Below are 20368 nucleotides of genomic sequence, written 5' to 3'. Positions count from 1 at the left end.
TCCCAGCTACTCAGGAGGCTGAGGCTGGAGAATAGCGTGAACCCGGGAGGTGGAGCTTGCAGTGAGCCAGACTGCACCACTGCACTCCAGCCTGGGGGACAGAGCGAGACTCTGTCTCAAAAAAAAAAAAAAAAAAAAAAAGATGGAAGTTGGATGTGGTGGTGAGCACCTGTAGTCCCCACTGCTTTGGAGACTGAGGCGGGAGGATCGCTTGAGCCCAGGAGTTTGAGGTTATAGTGAGCTAGGATTGTGCCACTGCACTCCAGCCTCAGCAACGGAGGGGAGACCCTGTCTCTTAAAAAAAAATAATAATAATTTGAAAAGAAAGGGAAAAGAAGAACAAAATCAATAAAAAGATGGAGACCCCAGTTTTGCATGGAGTCTGCAAAGGGATATGTTTAGAAATCTTTCCTGTTGATTCTAATTTAGAGTTTTTAGGTCTAGATGAATATATTAATTCATCATATGAAATGACACCAGGAAGAATCAGGTTCCTTATTGAAAAGGAAAGATGTACGTCCCCTGTCCAGGCCACCTTGGTGGGGCCCCAGGGAGGGGCTGGCTGCTCTACCTTTTAATGTTTTCATATTCCTTTGCTTTGCAACGGAGATAACCAGGGTGCTGATGTACCAGAAGTGCTGCAAGGAGAATGGTTTGGTTTCTGGCACCACAGTAAGCCAGAAAAAGGACCCCAAAAATAAAACAAAAATTTCCAAAAGAAATGGAAAAGAAAATAATCCGAATGTAGCCGGCAAGTTCGGTCTGCTTATGCTGTTTCCACCTTAAGCTCTGACTCAATCTTTCTTCTTCAGCCAGCACGGGCCAGCCAGAAGATGACATTGAGACTACAGGTATGGAAGGCGGCGTTGCAATGCCAGGTGCCGAAGATGATGTGGTGACGCCAGGAACCAGCGAAGACCGCTATAAGTCTGGCTTGACAACTCCGGTCAGTGTCCTGGGAAGAGAGGAATGTTTTCTGTAGGCATGTGATCACATACAAGGTTATGATGTATATTAATTTACTGTATATCTAAATATATCTATCTGTAAAATCAGCATGAGCCACCATTCCAAGGAATAGTGATGCGGCTCAACAAAGAAGAATAAGTCCTCACTTAATGTTATTGATAGGTTCTTGGAAACTGTGACTTGAAGCAAAATGACTTACAAAGAAACAACATTATTTGAGGACCTGCTATATGTCGTTTTCCCTAAAGTCACAGTTTCCAAGAATCTGTCAACAACGTGAAGTGAGGACTTACCAGCCTTCCTAATTTCATCCACGTAGCTGGTGTGCTGATCGCCGGTGGTTTGAATGTAGAAGCCAAAGCTTCTGAAATTGGTAAGGAGCCAGGATTTTACATTTTCTCTCTGTTACAGCCCAGTTTTCAATGCAGTGAAAGTTTTCTTGGGTGTTGTGGCAATGTCATTGCTATAAAGGGTTCTAAATATGTCTTCTCTGCCGGGCGCGGTGGCTCACACCTGTAATCCCAGCACTTTGGGAGGCTGAGGCAGGTGGATCACCTGAGGTCAGCAGTTCGAGACCAGCCTGACCAAGATGACGAAACTCCATCTCTACTAAAAATACAAAAATGAGCCAGGCGTGGTGGCGTGTACCTGTGATCCCAGCTGCTCAGGAGGCTGAGACTGGAGAATAGCTTGAACCCAGGAGGTGGAGGTTGCAGTGAGCTGAGATTGCGCCACTGCACTCCAACCTGGGCAACAAGAGTGAAACTCCTCCTCAAAAAATAAATAAATACATAAATAAATAAATAAGTCAGTCTCCATTTCTTTTCTCACTATAGACTTGTAATAAACAGGACTAGAAAGTCAGTCTCCATTTCTTTTCTCACTAAGACTTGTAATAAACAGGACTAGAACCAGTCCACAAACCACATGATTATAGACTATTGAGCCTCTCAACCAACACATTCTTAACCTGATGAATTTTAATTAACTCATATGTGTTACATACCTGCCATAGACAAGACAAGGTGCCAGGCACTGGGAGGGATTGAGGAGGTCAATGAGCCTCACCCTCAACCTTTGAGGGACTCTGATTTCTTTGGTAACAGAACAGAGGTTCCTGCCTGCCTGTCTGACCTGTGCACCAGCATCTCCTTCACTTTCTGTATTTCTGCCGTCTTGGCCTTTCTGACCTTTGAACACACCAAGCTTGTTCCAACTTAGGCTTTTGTTTTCTCCGCCCAGAACACTGCCCAGATCTTTCCATGAGTGACTTTTTCTTATAATTCTCAAGTCTGATGCCATCTCAAACAGCCTATAGTAATCTCACCCCCACATCTGTTGGAAGTAAAGCTCAGAGTCATAGAGAAAACGAACACTTAAAAGATTTTTCACCAAGGCAAATTTATTTCTGTAGAAGGGTGTTTCTCACAGGACTGGTTGTCACAAGAGCACACGGAACAAAGGAGTGAAAGGGTTTTTTTATTCTTAATGCAGTTTGTCCCTACTACTATGTCCATTGGCTGGAGTTGGGGACAGCACAATTTAAACTGAGCCCAACTGGCTAACTTGAAAGACAGTTTTGGCGGGAAGAATCATTACAGTGGGACGAGGGGAAAATTACAGAATGGCTGACATTTTCTTACGATTCTTTTTTTATTTTGAGACGAAGTCTCGCTCTGTCGCCCAGACTGGAGTGCAGTGGCGCAATCTCGGCTCACTGCAAGCTCCATCTCCCGGGTTCACAGCATTCTCCTACCTCAGCCTCCGGAGTAGCTGGGACTACAGGCGCCCGCCACCACGCCCGGCTAATTTTTTGTATTTTTAGTAGAGACGGGGTTTCACTGTGTTCGCCAGGATGGTCTCGATCTCCTGACCTCGTGATCCGCCTGCCTCGACCTCCCAAAGTGCTGGGATTACAGGCGTGAACCACTGCTCCCGGCCTTCTTACAATTCTTAAGGTTGATGCCGTCTCAAACAGCCTAAAGTAGTCTCACCCCCCACATCAGAAGTCACCCTCTAGCCCTTAGGTCAGCAAACTACCCGCCAGATTTGGCCCGCCCACTGCGTTTGTAAATGAAGTTTTATTGGAACACAGCAATGCCCATTCAGTTGAGAATTATCTGGCTGCTTTCCTATCGTAAGAGTGGAGTTGATCGTTAGGACAGAGACGGTGTGGCCTGTACAGCTGAAATATTTACCCATCTGGCCCTTTACAGAATAAGTTTTCCAAAGGCTAGTCTAAGTCTAGTCTAGACAAGTCTAGCTTATATTGCTTTCAAAGCACTCAAAATCATATCAAACCACCCTTTGTACTTGTTTACCTACTAAGCGTTCATATTCTGCTTCCCCGCCCCAGAATGTCAGCTTCAAGAGAGCAGAGAATTTATATTATTCACATTATAATCCTGGGGCTTGGAACCATGCTGGGCCCATAGGAGGTGCTCATTAGCGTATGTTTTGTATTGTGGTTTAAAAAATAGCATGAAATTTATCATCTCAACCATTTTTAAGTGTACAATTCAGTAGTGTTAAGTATATTCACATCATTAAACCGATCTCCAGAACTTTTCATCCTGTAAAACTGAAACTCTACCCATGAAAGAATAACTCCCCATTCTTCCCTTCCCCCAGCCCTTGGCAGCCACTATTCTACTTTCTATCTTATGAATTTGACTCCTCTAGGCACCTCATGTAAGTGGAATCATTCAGTACTTGTCTGTTGTGAGTGGTTTATTTCACTTAGCTTAATGTCCTCAAGGTTCATCCATGCTATGGCATGTGTCAGAATGTTTGTCCTTTTTAAAGCTGAATAGGCCGGGCATGATGGCTCATGCCTGTAATCCCAACACTTTGGGAGGTCGAGGTGGGCAGATCACCTGAGGTCAGGAGTTTGAGACCAGCCTGACCAACACGGAGAAACCCCATCTCTACTAAATATACAAAATTAGCCGGGTGTGGTGGCACATGCCTGTAATCCCAGCTACTCAGGAGGCTGAGGCAAGAGAATTGCATGAACCTGGGAGGTGGAGTTTGCAGTGAGCCAAGATTGCACCATTGCTCTCCAGCCTGGGCAATGAGTGAAACTACATCTTAAAAAAATAAAAATTAAAAATTAAAAAAGAAAGCTGAATCATGTTCTGTTGCATGTATAGTCCATATTGTAGACACTTGGGTTGCTACCACTTTCTGGCTATTGTGAGTAATGCTGCTATGAACGTGTGTGTACAACTGTCTCTTCAAGACCTAATTGTTTCTGTTCATATTCTGCCATCATACGTTCCATATTTTTATGCCACCTTAACTCCTTTTATCTTATAAGGCAGGCTGTGTATTTTAAGACAGTAAGCTTTATTTCCTGTTTTTTCTCATTTACACCTACAACAGGTGGCAACAAATGTCATCAGTGTAACAGACATTCACATCGAGGATCTGCCAACCCCAGAAAGCACAGTCGACACCCAAGAACAAAGTCCGAGCACCACAGCCTCAAATGTGGCTACCAGTCACTCCACAGGTAAGAAAACCAGCCACCTCCATGGAGGCTGATCTACTTTTGCATAATCGGTGCATTCCAAAGTCCACCAGCAAATATAATAATCAATAGGGGGCATACTGGTCTGCAAGAATGACTTCTGAACCAAGTTTTATATGGTAGGTTCAGAATTCGATTTGAGTTGATACATTTGGTTTCGTGCGTTGCTGAATATATCTCTCTACCTGGAATAACTAGTGATAACACTGGCACAGGGTGAGTTAAGTAACTACTGAGGTTGCATGGCGGACCCCAAGCTGATAGAATGTGACGCGAAGAACTTTGCGTTGACACCCAAGGGCACAACACTCAGCCACCCTCTGTAGATCTTCATAGATTCTATAGGAATACTTACCACTTTACGTTGAGTTCATGCCTGTATGCATGGCGCAAGAATCTGTTCCCAACCCGTCTTGCCAGGATTTGGGTTGTGGCTCACAGTTGGCACCTACAGCCCCATGACTGGAACACCTTGGAGAAAAATGGAGGAGTTTTTTGAGTCTTTGCTATTATTCTATCTAGATCATCACTGATGAGGATGAGGAAAAATGTTTGTCCATTTAAGAAATAGAAAGAGATCACTTCCTATTTCTAGAGATTTCTTGAGAAGTTCAGTTGTTTGGGGTTTTTAAAAACTACTGGCCGGTTGCAGTGGCTCACTCCTGTAATCCCAGCACTTTGGGAGGCTGAGGTGGGCAGATCACGAGGTCAGGAGATCGAGACCATCCTGGCTAACATGGTGAAACCCCATCTCTACTAAAAATACAAAAAAATAGCTGGACGTGGTGGCGGGTGCCTGTAGTCCCAGCTACTCGGGAGGCTGAGGCAGGAAAATGGCGTGAACCCAGGAGGCAGAGCTTGCAGTGAGCTGAGATTGTGCCACTGCACCAGCCTGGGCAACAGAGCGAGACTCTGTCTCAAAAAAAAAAAAAAAAAAAAAAAGAATGCCTTATTTTATAGTGGATAAGGGTGGGAGAGAAAATGAATGAATCCTGTGAAAACCTCAGTAAGTGCTGGCTAACTTGAGAAATTTTATGTGAATCATTTAATCTAGATAGGTCTTCCATAGAAAGATCACGTCTAAACCAGTGGTTTCCCAAACTAGTCGCAAATCAGAACACCTAGAAAGCTCTTCTCTGTTGTCCCTTTTGCATTTCCAGGATCAATCACCAATCTGGTTTTAAAAACTATGGTTCTTTTTAGGATTTAAAAAAATGCTTAATTTTTGTACCCCCATGTTTACAGCAGCATTATTCACAATAGCTAAAATATAGAAACAACTCAAGTGGCCATGGATAGTTGGATAGATAAGCAAAATGTGGTGTATATGACGGTGTATTATTCAGCCTTGAGCAGGAAAATGCAGACACATAATACAACATGGAGGAACCTTAAGGACATTCTGCAAAGTGAAATAAACCAGTACAAAAAAAAACACTGTATGTCTCTACTTATATGAGACCCCTTGAATAGTCAAATTCATGGAGACATAAAGTAGAGTGGTGGTTGCCAGGGGCTGGGGAAAGAGGAGAATGAGGAGCTACTGTTTAGTGGGTAGAGTTCCAGTTTTGCCAGATGAAAGGGGTTCAGGAGGTAGATGGTGGTGATGACTGCACAACAGTATGAATGTACTTAATACCACTGAGCTGTACATTTAAAAATGGTTCATTTAGTACATTTTATGCTGTATGTGTTTTACCACAGTGTGTGGGGGAGGGGGGGGAAAGCCTTATAAAGGGCTTTGAGATAAAACCTGAAACTCACTCCAAGCTGTTAAAGAAATGATTAACATTTAAACACTAGAGAAAGCCAAGTAGAGCTAAGCAAAGAAAGCATAATCAATATAAACCATCATTGGAAAACATTTCAAAATTTTGGAGAATTGCTCATCTGTAATATGGGTTGACAGCTATACATTAGCAGCAGAAAATTGTGCCATCCACCTTGAATATTCTATCATGCTTCATACCCCTCTTCTATTCCTTTAAAAAAAATTCTCAGTTGCCTGGGAAAGAACTCATGTTACTGTTTCTTCCTGTCCCCTGCCCCACCCTGTCACAAAATTGCCCCTCCCTGTCACAAAAAATTGTGACTTAGGGCACATTCCTACTTAATACATCATTATCCCAAGGCATTTTCACAAGCGAGCCAAAATGTCATTAGCACGCAGTTTTGAAGGAGTAATTTTATTAGGGCAGCAGATGTTCAGTTTTGCTGTGAAACACCCGAATACGATGATGTGCACACGTGTGACGCATGCTCATGATCACAGTCAGTGCCATTGGGAGGGAGATGGGAAAGATGGCACTAATAAGCTCTAATTTAATAATAACAAATCTTCCACAAACTTTAGTAATATATTTTTTAACCAATGGTGTCTTTGATAATGGTACATTAAGAGCCAGGAGTCAGCAGCCACATGGTAGGCAAATGACGAGCAAATGATTGACTTACCTCTGCAGGCAGTTGACTTCTAGCAGTGACATTTGGGGAGTTGATTTGATGCCGTCTTTGTTCTGGGAAAGCTCAAACCCAGCCGTGTTCTATATAGTGGGGTAGCACAGTCAGCACAAGCTCTTACGTACACTATACCCATGGGCTCAGCTTGTGCTGGGAGTGCCGGCTTCTGGGACCTGTACCCTGGGGGCCATCTTGAAGGAGGCACCTTGTGCTAAGGAGAGCCTTGGTACAAAAGGGATGGTTTTCAAATCCAACCATTAGAAAAAGTAGGCATCTTTTACATGATAGTTGGCTAGTTTTATCACTGATTAGAGAAGCTTCTGGATATCTGGGGTATTTTGCAAGCTATGAACTAAGATTTCCGGGCAGGGTCTGATTGATGATTAACTTCTCCAATTTCTTATTAAATCAAAGCATCTTGACTTTTTTTCCATCTGCAAACTAGTCAATAGCCACCACCCAGAGGAGTAAAGGACTCGTTATGTAAAGAGGTCAAGAAGAAAAACGAAACATTTTTATTTTTAAATAGGTTATTGCATAAAATTATTCAGAAGAAACTCACAGTGACAAATATGCACATTGTAACTATTAGACTAGGTTTGACTGCAGATAGAAACCCTAAAATAACAGTGGCACAAACACAAAGGGTGTATTCGCTCATGAAACTTAACTGGGCCTGTTGTTGCCTTGTAAAAATCTGGATTTTGCTACCAAAGCAGCAGCAGGAAATAGATATTGAGACTAATCACAGTCTTGGTCACATCTTCCCAAACTGGAGTATTATCTCACAATGAGTAATACCTCTTCACAGTCTGTCCCTTCTCTGTGATCTTGACATTGGACTAAGAGTCCACAGCTCTGGATTCTTCTGCTACCTTAACCTCTGATACTTCTTGATCATTTATTTAAGATCTGTGTGGCTCAGTTACCTTTACTCTGCTTTCTAAATTAGATGAGACAAAATTAATACATGGAAAAGTGCTATGAACCCATTGGTGTGAATAAGGGTTCATAAATTAGATAATAATAGTTACAATGTGTCACATCGAGGCTTGCTTAAAAATCCCCTGATCCAATTTATTTAAGAAACCATCCTGTTGGTTTATGTTTCGCTACTTTCCACTTGGGTAAGTTCACGTTTTGCCAATTGTTAAATTATAGTTATTAAGCCCTAATAATTCTACATTATTATATCTTTCTCTTTCCAGAGAAAGTGGATGGAGACACACAGACAACAGTTGAGAAAGGTAGGCTAGATTTTGGCATCAAAACACTCTTACTGGAGTTTTAAAAAAATTTCTTTGAAGCTAATTGTTGAGACGAATTGCATTCTTTTCTGGAGTGCAGTCAATGCGAGCAGAATAGAAAACCTTCGAGAACAGATTCCAAGCTTTTCTTTTTTAAGAGAGAAAAGGGAATTCCTTGTATTTGAAAATAAGCAAACCTCAGATGAGTCTATTCCCTTAATGTCAGGTATGGGGAATGGTATCATATCACAGTTTATCGTTACTAAGGATGAAAATAGGGGCTAACTTAATAGCCATACGTGAACACTACCCAAAAATGAACGCTTAAGCCAATGCGAGTGTTACGTTGATAGATCCTCAGACCCAGAAATCTTCCCATTCGTAAAATTAGGATTAGGCTAGCCCAAATTTTCTGCTTTTGGAAGAAATGCTCTGTGCTTAAACAACATAGAGCATTATTTGCTATGTACAGTAGGGCAGTGGCTTTGTTTATATATTACATATTTTATCACCAATGTGTTTTTTATCTGGGGCTCATGCTTTTTTTCTCTCCCTCATTCAGATGGTTTGGCGACAGTGACCCTGGTTGGAATCATCGTTGGGGTCTTACTAGCCATTGGCTTCATTGGTGGGATCATCGTTGTGGTTATGCGAAAAATGTCGGGAAGGTACTCGTAAGTAAATAACTTAGACCCATGTGATAGGTAAATGAAGGCTATCATGTCTAGAACTCAAATCTTTGAACTAATAGAAATCTCCAATGTAAGCTGCGTGTGGTGGCTCATGCCTGTAGTCTCAGCTGCTGGGCACCTGTAGATCAGCCTGGGTAACACAGTAAAACCCTGTCTCAAAAAAATAATCTCTGGTATAATGGTCATGTTCCAAAGTTCCTTACTTGGGGCTTTGAGTGCAGTGGCTCACACCTGGAATCCCAGGGCTTTGAGAGGCTGAGGCAGGAGGTTCAGATGTGCCCAGGAGTTGGAGGCTGCAGTGAGCTATGATTATGCCACTGCACTCCAGCCTGGGTGACAGAGCAAGACTCTGTCTCTTAAAAATGAGAAAAAGCCCCTTAATCTTGAGAAAGGCTACATCTGAAGTTTCCTCAGAAGAACAGATGTCTACTTAAGCCTTATAAATTTCCAAAAGAAGAGAGTTAGAGCCAGAGATGGCTTGTAAGCTCACTTCTGCTGAGATCTGATCACGTTTGATCTCGTCTTAATTTTCCAACTAACTGAACTTGGAAGAAAACCCAAACCAAGTTTTAACCTGATGCCTAATCAGCCTGCCTCCAGCCGTCAGAGATAGGTGGCTTCTAGAAAAGCACCTGTCACAGAGTTAGCAGCCCATTCTGATGAGGAGTTCCCCTGAAGGAGGGAGTCTTTTTCATTGAGATCTCCTACTCTTGCCCTGCATGCACCCACACACGTGGTCATGGACTCCTAGCTTTGACTACTGATGAAGGGAAGAAGTTTTTTCTCCTTATTAAACTTCCTTAAGAATTCAGAATAGTTACACTCGTGGTCAGAGGAAACCTTTTTCTTTTTCTTTCTTTCTTTCTTTTTTTTTTGAGACAGTCTTGCTCTGTTACCAGGCTGGATGGCTCACTGCAACCTCTGCCTCCTGGGCTCAAGCTATTCCCCTGCCGCAGCCTCTCAAGTAGCTGGGACTACAGGCATGCACCACCACACCCGGCTAATTTTTTGTATTTTTTAGTAACAGACAGGATTTCACCATGTTGGCCAGGGTGGTCTCGATCTCCTGACCTCGTGAGCCACTCACCTCAGCCTCCCAAAGTGCTGGGATTACAGGTGTGAACCACTGTACCTGGCCAGAAACGTTTTTCTTATATTTGTTGGGGGGATGATATATGATGGAGGGGAGGGCAGAGGACAAGTGGTAACACACCTGGAGGGTTGAGGGATACAGGTGACAACACAGCTGTCGACTCAGCATGTTTGGAAAAGCCAGGGAGTCTGACCCTGCTGTGTGAGGACGAAGGGATGGAGGAGGAATGTCAGGAACGAGAGGTCACCAGGTATCAGAACTGGGAGGATTCAGAGCAAAGGACAGTAGGAACAAGGGCTCGTGGGGTTACTAGTCACAATGCTACTAAGAGACACAACTGTCACCTTTCTCTATTCTCACAGGCCCTAAAGAGCTGAAGGGTTACGCCCTGCTGCCAACATGCTTAAAAAAGACCATTTCTGATTCTGCACCCTGTCCCTGAGCTCGTGGGAGAATATGACCCGTGGAACACTTGCCCAGCCCACTCGGAATCCACGGTGACCTCTCTGCTTGCCAAAGTAACTGAAGGAAAGACCATTCACCAGACTTGGCTCCTCTAAACATTTGCCTTTCAAACATGTTTTTGAATATACATTCTCTAAAAGATGATTTGAAAGACAAAATTCGTAGAAAATGGAGCAAAACTGTATAAGCTGATTTGTAACTAAGACTGGACCGTTGGATCGATGTTAGATGCTGTAACCATGTGTCTCCATCTGACCATTCTTGTTATTGTTAAAATGCAGAGGAATCTGGAAATATTTATATCCACGGAGTCCTTGGATCCAGTGCCACGTCAGTAAATAGCACCAGCGTTTTGCAATTGCTGATCTGCTGAAATGTACCACATATTCTGGTCTAGTTTGTTCTATCTTTTAAAGCCTGATATGGTGTGAATAATCAAGTAGAAAATCTAAACTTGGATAACACGTGATGAGCAACTGCCTTTAGCTGGTCCAAATTAATCATTTCAAAGACATCCATTTTAGATCACAAGCAGGAAGTCTATAGTCTCAAAGGCACTTTGTATCTCCTGAGTAGGCCACCAGGCAGCCCCTAGAGTTGCTTTACCCAAATCCTTCTCCAGCCATGACTTCAAGCTTGCTCCCACCTGCCCCCTCCACTTCCCTCAGATGATGGGGAGCCAGGGCTAACGGGGCAGCCTTCTCTCTTCCCAATGATGCATATCCTTCGGATTGGCTGCTTTGTTCTGGAATATGGATATCTCAGCCTGGATGCCGAGGAGGCTGCTGGATGCTTCATGGTGCTAGTGGCTCAAGTGTTTTTGAAACTAAGAGCCACGTTGGCCCCCGTGCAGAAAGAAATCCTATGTGAGCCTCTCGTATGAGAAATAAAATCTGCCAGTTTTATAACAACATTCACTTTCTGCCTCTGAGGAAAGATACAGGGAACAAAAATCATTTTGTACAATCTTAATTTTAAAAGCAGCTGGACTTAAATACCTGGTTTAAAAATAGAAGCTATCCCCAGTCCTCATGACATACCACAAATATCTGTGGGGTCCTATTGAAAAGAATGAAATAAAGGAGCCCAAGGGGTCACTCCATCTCAGCACCATCCAGCCTGGCACTTCTCTTCCCATATATCCGTTGGATTTTTTTTTTTTCCCTAAACAAAGTTTTTATACTGAGCAGATGCTGTATCGTGATTGCGGTTGTGCAATTCTGGTATCCACTAAATTTGTAAGCATTCGTAAAACAGGAAAAAGTAAACTATCAGTCAGAAGCACAGCCCATTCCTCCCATTTTTTGCAATAACGTGTGGATGTTATTTTAAACAGTGTGTCTATGTGTTCCCAAATCCAGCTGGCCCCACCGGCTCAGATTCCACATATATATATATATATTTTGAAACGTAGTCTGCAACCTCCGCCTCCCGGCAATTGTACATGTGTCAGGACATCAAAAAGCAATTCTCCTGCCTCAGCCTCCCAAGTAGCTGGGACTACAGTTGCCCGCCACCACACGCAGCTAATTTTTGTATTTTTAGTAGAGACAGGGTTTCACCGTGTTGGCGAGGATGGTCTCGATCTCTTGACCTCGTGATCTGCCCGCCTCGGTCCCCCGAAGTGTTGGGATTACAGGTGTGAGCCACTGTGCCCTTCCTCAGATTCCATATTTGAACATCAGCTGTTTGAGAGAAGGGGAATGAGAAGAGCTGGATGAGTTTAAGTAACTTTCACTTTCGTTGTTCAGATTCCTGAACAGGAGTTGGGATAATGGCCATCTTCTCTTTCATATCTTTTCTTCCCTCCTCACTGTGAAAAATAACAGTCCACCCCAAGTCATACACTGGACCCAGTGCCTGCGGGGACAGGACTGTGGGTTTCTTGGTCACACCTGTGTTGGTGCTCAATGCAGTGTAGACATGTTTTCAAATAAAACAGATGATTGTGTATAACAATGAGTCAGACCTTTGTTGGAAAACAGACAAGTCTGGGCCACACTTGGGAACATCTCCAGATAAGATTACAACTTAGGTAAACGCCTGCCTGTTGCCTTGCTTGAGAGTGGATTATAGATGGCCAGAGGAAAGAATTCCACAGGAAGAAAACACGCCTACACCTTTCAGCTAGGTCTGCCAAAGTAGGTCAAGCAGAAGCATGGGCAGGGGAGACACATGGCACCTGGGGGCTTTCACCCTCTCTGGTCCCAAAGGGTTAATGAGGTTTTGCCTGATTCTTTTTTTTGAGACAGAGTCTCTGTCGCCCAGGCTGGAGTGCAGTGGCGCCATCTCAGCTCACTGCAACCTCCGCCTCCTGAGTAGCTGGGACTATCCACCACGCCCACCTAATTTTTGTATTTTTAATAGAGATGGGGTCTCACCACATTGGCCAGGATGGTCTTGATCTCCCTGCCTCCGCCCTCCCAAAGTGCTGGGACTAGAGGTGTGAGCCACTGAGCCTGGCCGCCTGATTCTTAATTTCGCAGCACTGGAGAGTAAAAGCAGGTGAGGGAGCAATTTCATTTTGCCCCTGCTAGTCCTCCCTAGAAACCTGACCTCAGGAGAGGTGAATCCCTGTTGCTGTGCGACGCCTCACGGTTCCTTGCTCACCCTGACCCTGTCTGGAGATTGCCCTGGCCAGCTCCTGCGTGGGTGCTGCAGATCTGCTCCTCCTGACCCCACCTCACCGCTCCATTTGGATTTCATCCTTCTGATGTGTGTCCCCTCCCTGCCAACTCCATCCCCACTTGTAAGAGTCAGGTGCTAGGAGCAGGAACACAGTTAGCCCCATGACTTCCTCGAAATAAATACTCATTTTTGTTAAATCAGGATTGTTGAATTGTCCGTTGTCAGCAATCCTGGGTGCCCATTTGAGTTCCAAACGAGGAACCATATTGTATGCCTGTAATCCCAGCTCTTCAGTAGGCTGAGGTGGGAGGATCGTTTGAGCCCAGGAGTTCAAGGCCAGCCTGGACAACAAAGTGAGAGCCCCATCTCTTAAAAAATGGACCAGGGTTCTAGTCCCGTTCTGCTCCTCTACACCTGTAACCCTTCAGGGAAGTCATTTAACTTCTTTGGGCTGCAGTTTCTAATAAGAACTTGCATGAGATTGTCAGAAAGCATCCCTTTTCTAGCAGAAAACTAACCATGTCTAGTTCAACAGATTGAAAGAGAATGAACCCTCAACTATGTTACATGTAAATCTACATTCCATTACATGCCACCCCCAGGAGACGACTAGAAAGTGGTGGAGGTGCCAAGGCCCTGGAAGTTTAGGGAAACAACTCTTATCAGAGGTATCTGGGAGCAGGGGGTGCTGAAGCTAACTCTTTGCATGGTATAAAGGCCTTGCTTTTATCTCTTATTTTTTCCTCTCAACCTGGTAAAACCAGTTGAAAAAGCAAGGCTTAGTTCTGCTTCATGTGCCGCCTTCAAGGCTCGGCATTCATGAACAGGAAAGAGCAAGGAACTGTTCATCCCTTGCTGTCTCTATTTTTATTTTTTTGTATTTTTTATTTTTTGAGATGGAGTCTTGCTCTGTCTCCCAGGCTGGAGTGCAGTGGCGCGATCTCAGCTCACTGCAAGCTCCGTCTCCTGGGCTCACACCATTCTCCTGCCTCAGCCTCCCGAGTAGCTGGGACTACAGGCGCCCGCCACCATGCCCGGCTAATTTTTTTGTATGTTTAGTAGAGATGGGGTTTCACCGTGTTAGCCAGGATGGTCTCGATCTCCTGACCTTGTGATGCGCCCGCCTCAGCCTCCCAAAGTGCTGGGATTACAGGCATAAGTCATCGTGCCTGGCCTCTATTTTTATGTTAATTCAGATTGATTTAATATTCAGGGCATGGGGCAGTTTGTGACATGCTTCGATTGAGGAATGATGCATGTTTTGATTTTAAAACTTTCGCCAATTAAAAATCCATTGAAAGTGGAAAAAATTCTCCCCAAACTAGCTGCATATTAACACATACACTAAAAATAGAATCATCCCCTTGTGTGCACTGGAGGACTCGTTACCTGAAACTTTGCCTTTCTCTTTGCTCTTCCTGAAGCTTAAAATTGGGTTAGAACATATAGTAGATCCTGGATTTTTCAACTCAGTAAATATAAATGATGTAAGTGTGGTTATTGGTCAACACTGCAGAATAAGTCTCAGACCACACCCACTGGCGTGAATGGGAGTTTTTTTTTTTTTTTTTTTTTTGGCCCAGGGGCCCAGCATACAGGTACGTATCTGGTATAGGCAAAGCCAGCTTGAAAGCACTGAACGCTATTCCTCAGCAGTTTTTCTTACTCTGAGATTATTTTATCAGATGCTGACTCAAAGCACGGCGTGTTCTATTTCTGCATCCAAGGGCTCCGGGCCATAGTACAGACAGTCCTATGCGTGGTTCTGAGACCTTGCTCCTCCTCCCATTTTTTCTTTCCTACCTCCTCCTCTACTGCTGCCTCTGCCTTTCCACTGATGCAGATCTTTGAGAAAATAATCACGTGCCGGTCACATACCAGGGCGATCAGCAAATGTTTCTGAAGTGATGGCTTCTCTCTGGGTGCTGCTGAAGTAGTCAGATAAATCATCTGAAATATGTGCTTGAATAAAAGCACTTACAGCCCTCCGCATGTAACCTCAGGAAGGTATGCAAGTGTCCTGACTATAGCAGGAGGTGGACCCCTTCCTCTTGCTCCTGTTCTCACCCTGCCACGGAGCATCTGTAGGTGAGGCTGGATCTGTTGATGGCCCAGGGCTCACTGGACAGGGGGTACATGGTGTGGATGCTTGTCCAGCAAGATCCAGAAACAAACGACACTCCCTTGGGTATAACTGCTGAAGGACTCTCATGGGACAGGAGTAATCTGTTCACTCGTTTATTTATTCATTCAAACATTTATGTTCGGGCCTGTCCCAGGTGCTGGGAATCCTGTGAATGAAACCAACAAAAATTCCTGCCCACATAGAGCTTACATTCTAATGCTGGAGACTACAAAAAATAAGTAAATCATAGAGTGTGAAAATGAGAGACAATGGAGAAAAACAGAGCAAGGAGAGGAAGTTCAAGTTTGGAGGAGCTACAGCATGGAGTCTGGGGTGGGAGAAGGCCTCTCCAAGAGTTAAGCCATGTTCCTGAAGTGGCAGAGTGAGGAGTGATCCTGATGGGCACCTGAGGGAAAAGTATTTTTGGCAAAGGGCATAGCAAAGGCCTGAGGCAGGAGTACCCTTGGCAGGTTTTAGGGAATGCAGGGAAGCTCAGAAGGCTGGAGCAGTCAGCGCAGTGGACCATGGTAGGAGATGATGTCACAGAGGTGGAGCACCCTTGGAAATGGGGAGCCATGGGAAGCTTTTGAGCAGAGGAGTGATGTGATCTGACTTATATTTAAAAAAAAAAATCCTCATCTCTTTGGCAACTGGCCAGTGTGAGAATCCAAGCAAGAGATGATAGTGGTTCAGACCAGGATGACAGCAGTGGACGTGGTGTAAGGTGGTCTGGTTCTAGTGATAATTTGAATGAAGTCAACAGAATTATCTGATAGATTGGATGTGGGATATGAGAAAAACGGGAAGGTCAAGATGACACCAAGGATTTTGACTTGGGCAACTGGGATAATGGAGCTGCTATTGGTTAATAGGGCAAGGCTGTGGATGCTGCAGGCTTGAGAGAGCAGAGCTGGAGTTCTGTGTTGAACATGCAGAATTTGAGCTGTATACAGATACCCAGCTAGGGGTATGAAGCAGGCAGTTGGGCACACGAGGCTAGAGCTTAAATGAGCGATGACTGGAGACATAATTTGGGAACTGCTAGAACCTAACAACCATGATGCTGATGATGAGCTCACCATGGGTATGAGTATAAATAGAAAAAGGCAAGTCCAAGAACTGAGCTCTGGCGTACCTCAAGGTTAAGAGTCAGGGATACGCAGAGAGATCACCGGAGTCTTCCACCATGGACTGGATGAAATACATTTCAGGATTAGCCATTCCTGTTCTCTTCTGTACCATCTAACAGTCTTCTGATTAATAATCCAGCTCCCCAAGTAGCTTAATACTGGAACGAGGGTGCCCTGGACCATGGGCACAAATATTCCCACCATTGGAAAAGAATATTATTAGTTGAAAATTACTAATTTTCAACTAATTACTAAATTTACTAAAATTACTAAAATTACAAATTGGCATTTGGGGTTATAATCAGTTTCTTATGAGTTGATTGGCATGAGTTAGGTCCTAGGACCTGCTCAACCCTGGATACTGTTACGCAATTAGGATTTTAAAACTATAAATCTGCAGGCCAGAATGATGACCATATCAAAATACTCCTGCATGTTGGGTGCCCAACTCTTCCCTAGACAACACTTCTATTGTTAAGTCCCAATTATAATGGTTCCTACATGACCTCTCAGTTTAGCATCTATCCGCAGCACTGAGTTACTCTGATCAAGCTTCTAAATGACCTCCTGTGTGTCAATTCCAGGCCCTCTTCTTGGTCTTGTCTTCATTCATCCTTTGCAGCCATCGGCCCTGTTTTTGGTTCCCTGCTTGAAGTCATCTTCTCTCGCGTGGTTTGCATGACATACTCCTATAGTGGTTGCCCTTCCCGGTTCTCTGCAAGCTGCTCCACTGGCTCTCATCTTCCGTTCCCCCTTTGCTCACAGGCATGCTTCGGGCTTACTTTTCGCTTCTCTGTGGTCTCTCCCTTGGAAAGCTCATGTACTCTCATAGCTTCAAATGGCATAAGCTCCAGAAGGCAGGCATCTGTTTGGTTCTTGGCTACATCCTTAGCCCCTGCAGCAGTAACTGGCACATAACAGTGCCTCCCCCTTTACATATGCACCACCAGCCTCCTAATTCAGATCCTCAAGCAAAATCTCATCACAATTACAAACTTAAATGCCCACATCCCCTCCTCCAATCTGATCTGCATTCTACCAATGGGATTTTCCTAAAATGTACTTTTTTTTTTTTGCACATGCCACCACATTCTAAAAATGCTCCAGTGATTTCCTACAACATAACTTAATGGTCAAGGACTTCTACGTTTTTTTGTTTTTTGTTTTTTTTCCTTAAGATACAGGGTCTTGCTATGTTTCCCAGGCTGGATTTGATCAAACTCCTGGGCTCAAGCAATCCTCCCACCTCAGCGTCCTGAGCAGCTGTGACCGCAAGCCTGCACCACAGCACCCAGTGGCTCATACACTCCCATGCAAGTACCAGCCAGGTCTGACCCTGCTTAGCTTCCAAGGCACGTCCAGGGTGGTATGGCCATAGATGCTGGCAGCTTCTATACTTTATCATGGGACTGATATCACATTTGTGCATCCAGTGTATTAGAGTGAAAAGAGCATGGCTCTAGACCCTGGCTGTTGCAGCTTTAGTTCCAGGCTGTCCTACTGCCAGTGTGGAGGAAATTGCCTAACGTTTTTACGTCATTACACTCTTGATTTAAAGGAACCAAGACTCGGAAGGAAAGCATCCTTATGCAATGCTCTGTGTTACATGTATACACGTGAAAACATGGGACACAAATCCTGTGGGAAACCCGAAGCAGCTGCATAGCTCAGCCTTCAGGAACTGAGAGTTTTCTACACAGCACTGGATTCTGGATTGTTTTGACCCCTCTACCACTGTTCTGGACAGTTTTCCTGTGCCCCTGTGAGTCTATTCTCCACTTTTCCTGCCCTGACTCTGTGACCTGAGAGGCTAACTTGAATACACTACATCAACCAAGCTCTCTTGCTCTCAAGGTTCTGGCTGGGTTTGGCCAATGGAAGGCACTGAGAGGTGATCAAGGGCAACAGAAGAGACAGGCTGAAGTATTTATTCTTCCAGCTTCTTCTCTGCAAGGCCACATGCTGCCAGTCATTGTGTTTTTCTTTTTTCCTTTTTAAAGAAAGAAAAAAAAGTCATTGTGTTTTTCTTTTTTCAAGATGGAGTCTCACTTTGTCGCCCAGGCTGGAGAACAGTGGCACGATCTCGGCTCACTGCAACCTCCACCTCCGGGTTCAAGCAATTCTCCTGCCTCAGCCTCCCGAGTAGCTGGGACTACAGGCATTTGCCACTATGCCCAGCTAATTTTTTGTAATTTTAGTAGGGACGGGGTTTCGCCATGTTGGCCAGATTGGTCTCGAACTCCTGGCCTCAAGTGATCCACCTGCCTTGGCCTCCTGAAGGGCTGGAATTACAGGCCTGAGCCACCACGCCCAGTCCAGTCATTGTGCTTTTCTACCAAAAACCCCAGCTCCTGTTGGGTGGCCCTTTGCTCTTACCATACGTCTCACCGGGTTCCAGAAACCCACTCCTCCTTTTGCGTCTTTAAACCTAGGGATGCTAAGGGCTTCTCACAGTCGCTAACCTTCAGGTGCTTCATTGTCCCTTTTTAGTTTCCTTAACTCTGTGTTGCCACTGGTAAAGAGTTCCTTCATCCAACTCTCTGCCATCACTCTTTTGAGGGTGCTATGTGTTTCCTGCCAGGACCCTGACTGATAAAACCACATGGGCAAGTGTTGGTGGCCAATATTAGGGTGACCTAGCCCCTCGTTTTTCTTTCCTTGGTGATTCCTGCCACTACCAACCAATGCATTTATTTTCTGCTCTGAGCATCTATTTTCTACTTCCTGGTTTCTGCTTCTTGATAAAGTCCACTGACTCACCCCTTAAACTGCACGTGGTCTGGTAAGGTCCCACCCTGCTGCTCCCATGGTCTCTCTTTGTGTATTCTCTCAGCGTTAGCCCTGGCTACCAGCACACTGATTCACTCCACATTTCCAGGACTTCTGATGTCAAGGAAATCGGGTTGGCCTGGCTAGTCACCACGGCCTCTGTTGGCCAGAGCTTCCTGTGCCAGGCCTTCGGTCACTGCTTACCGCAGATACCCACGCTGCTCCCGCAAGTCATTGTCCGTTCCTTGTTGACCGGTGGTAGTTATGGAAAGAAGAATGCCCAAAAAGGTGTGGAAAGTAATACTCACATCACAAAGTTATTTTTTTATCAGTTTTAAAGTAAATAATGAATGTTTAATGCCTATGTGAAAACACAGAGACTATTCTGTAATTAACACAATTATTCCAACAACCACTTCTTGCTTCTGTTATTATAGTCAGTTACTCTTACATCATCCCTGTGAAGCAGACAGGGCAGAAATTATTTCCAATTTACAGATGAAGAAATTGAGGTTCAAATAGTTGCCTAAAACTACAGTTCCCCAATGCCCGAAGTACAACCAGGATGCAGGTGTCTTGATTTGTTCTCCATCCCTCTTTTGTTTAGTCCACTTGTCTTTTTCTTTTCTTTTCTTTCCTTTCCTTTCCTTTTCTTTTCTTTTTTTTTTTTTTTTTTTGAGACGGAGTTTTCACTCTTTTTGCCCAGGCTGGAGTACAGTGGCACAATCTTGCCTCATTGCAACCTCCACCTCCCGGGTTCAAACGATTCTCCTGCCTCAGTCTCCTGAGTAGCTGGGATTACAGGTGTGCACCACCATGCCTGGCTAATTTTTGTATTTTTAGTAGAGACGGGGTTTCACCATGCTGGCCAGGCTGGTCTTGAACTCCTGACCTCAGGTGATCTGCCCGCCTCAGCCTCCCAAAGTGCTGGGATTACAGGTGTGAGCCACCGTGCCCGGCCAATTTATTGTTTTTGTTTGTTTGTTTGTTTGTTTTTGAAATGGAGTCTCACTCTGTGGCCAGCCTGGAGTGCAGTGGCGTGATCTCAGCTCACTGCAGGCTCCACCTCTAAGGTTTATGCCATTCTCCTGCCTCAGCCTCCTGAGTAGCTGGGACTACAGGCACCCGCCACCACACCCAGTTAATTTTTTTGTATTTTTAGTAGAGACAGGGTTTCGCCATGTTGGCCAGGATGGTCTCGATCTCCTGACCTAGTGATCTGCCTGCCTCGGCCTCCTAAAGTGCTAGGATTACAGGC

General features: G+C 44.6%; 1 protein-coding gene across 1 annotated transcript in view; it reads left to right on the top strand.

The window, feature by feature from the left end:
- PDPN (podoplanin) overlaps positions 1–12411 on the top strand; it is a 35938-nt gene extending 23527 nt beyond the window's left edge. Inside the window, 5 exon segments of the mRNA XM_023195279.2 lie at positions 813–946; positions 4354–4483; positions 8170–8208; positions 8771–8882; positions 10356–12411. Of these exon segments, the coding sequence (XP_023051047.2) occupies positions 813–946; positions 4354–4483; positions 8170–8208; positions 8771–8882; positions 10356–10362 (422 nt within the window). The 3' untranslated portion in view covers positions 10363–12411.
- The last annotated feature ends 7957 nt before the right edge of the window (positions 12412–20368 follow it).

The sequence above is a fragment of the Piliocolobus tephrosceles genome, chromosome 1, assembly GCF_002776525.5.
Source record: "Piliocolobus tephrosceles isolate RC106 chromosome 1, ASM277652v3, whole genome shotgun sequence".
Classification (NCBI taxonomy): Eukaryota; Metazoa; Chordata; class Mammalia; order Primates; family Cercopithecidae; genus Piliocolobus; species Piliocolobus tephrosceles.
This window is presented reverse-complemented; position numbering and strand designations above follow the sequence as displayed.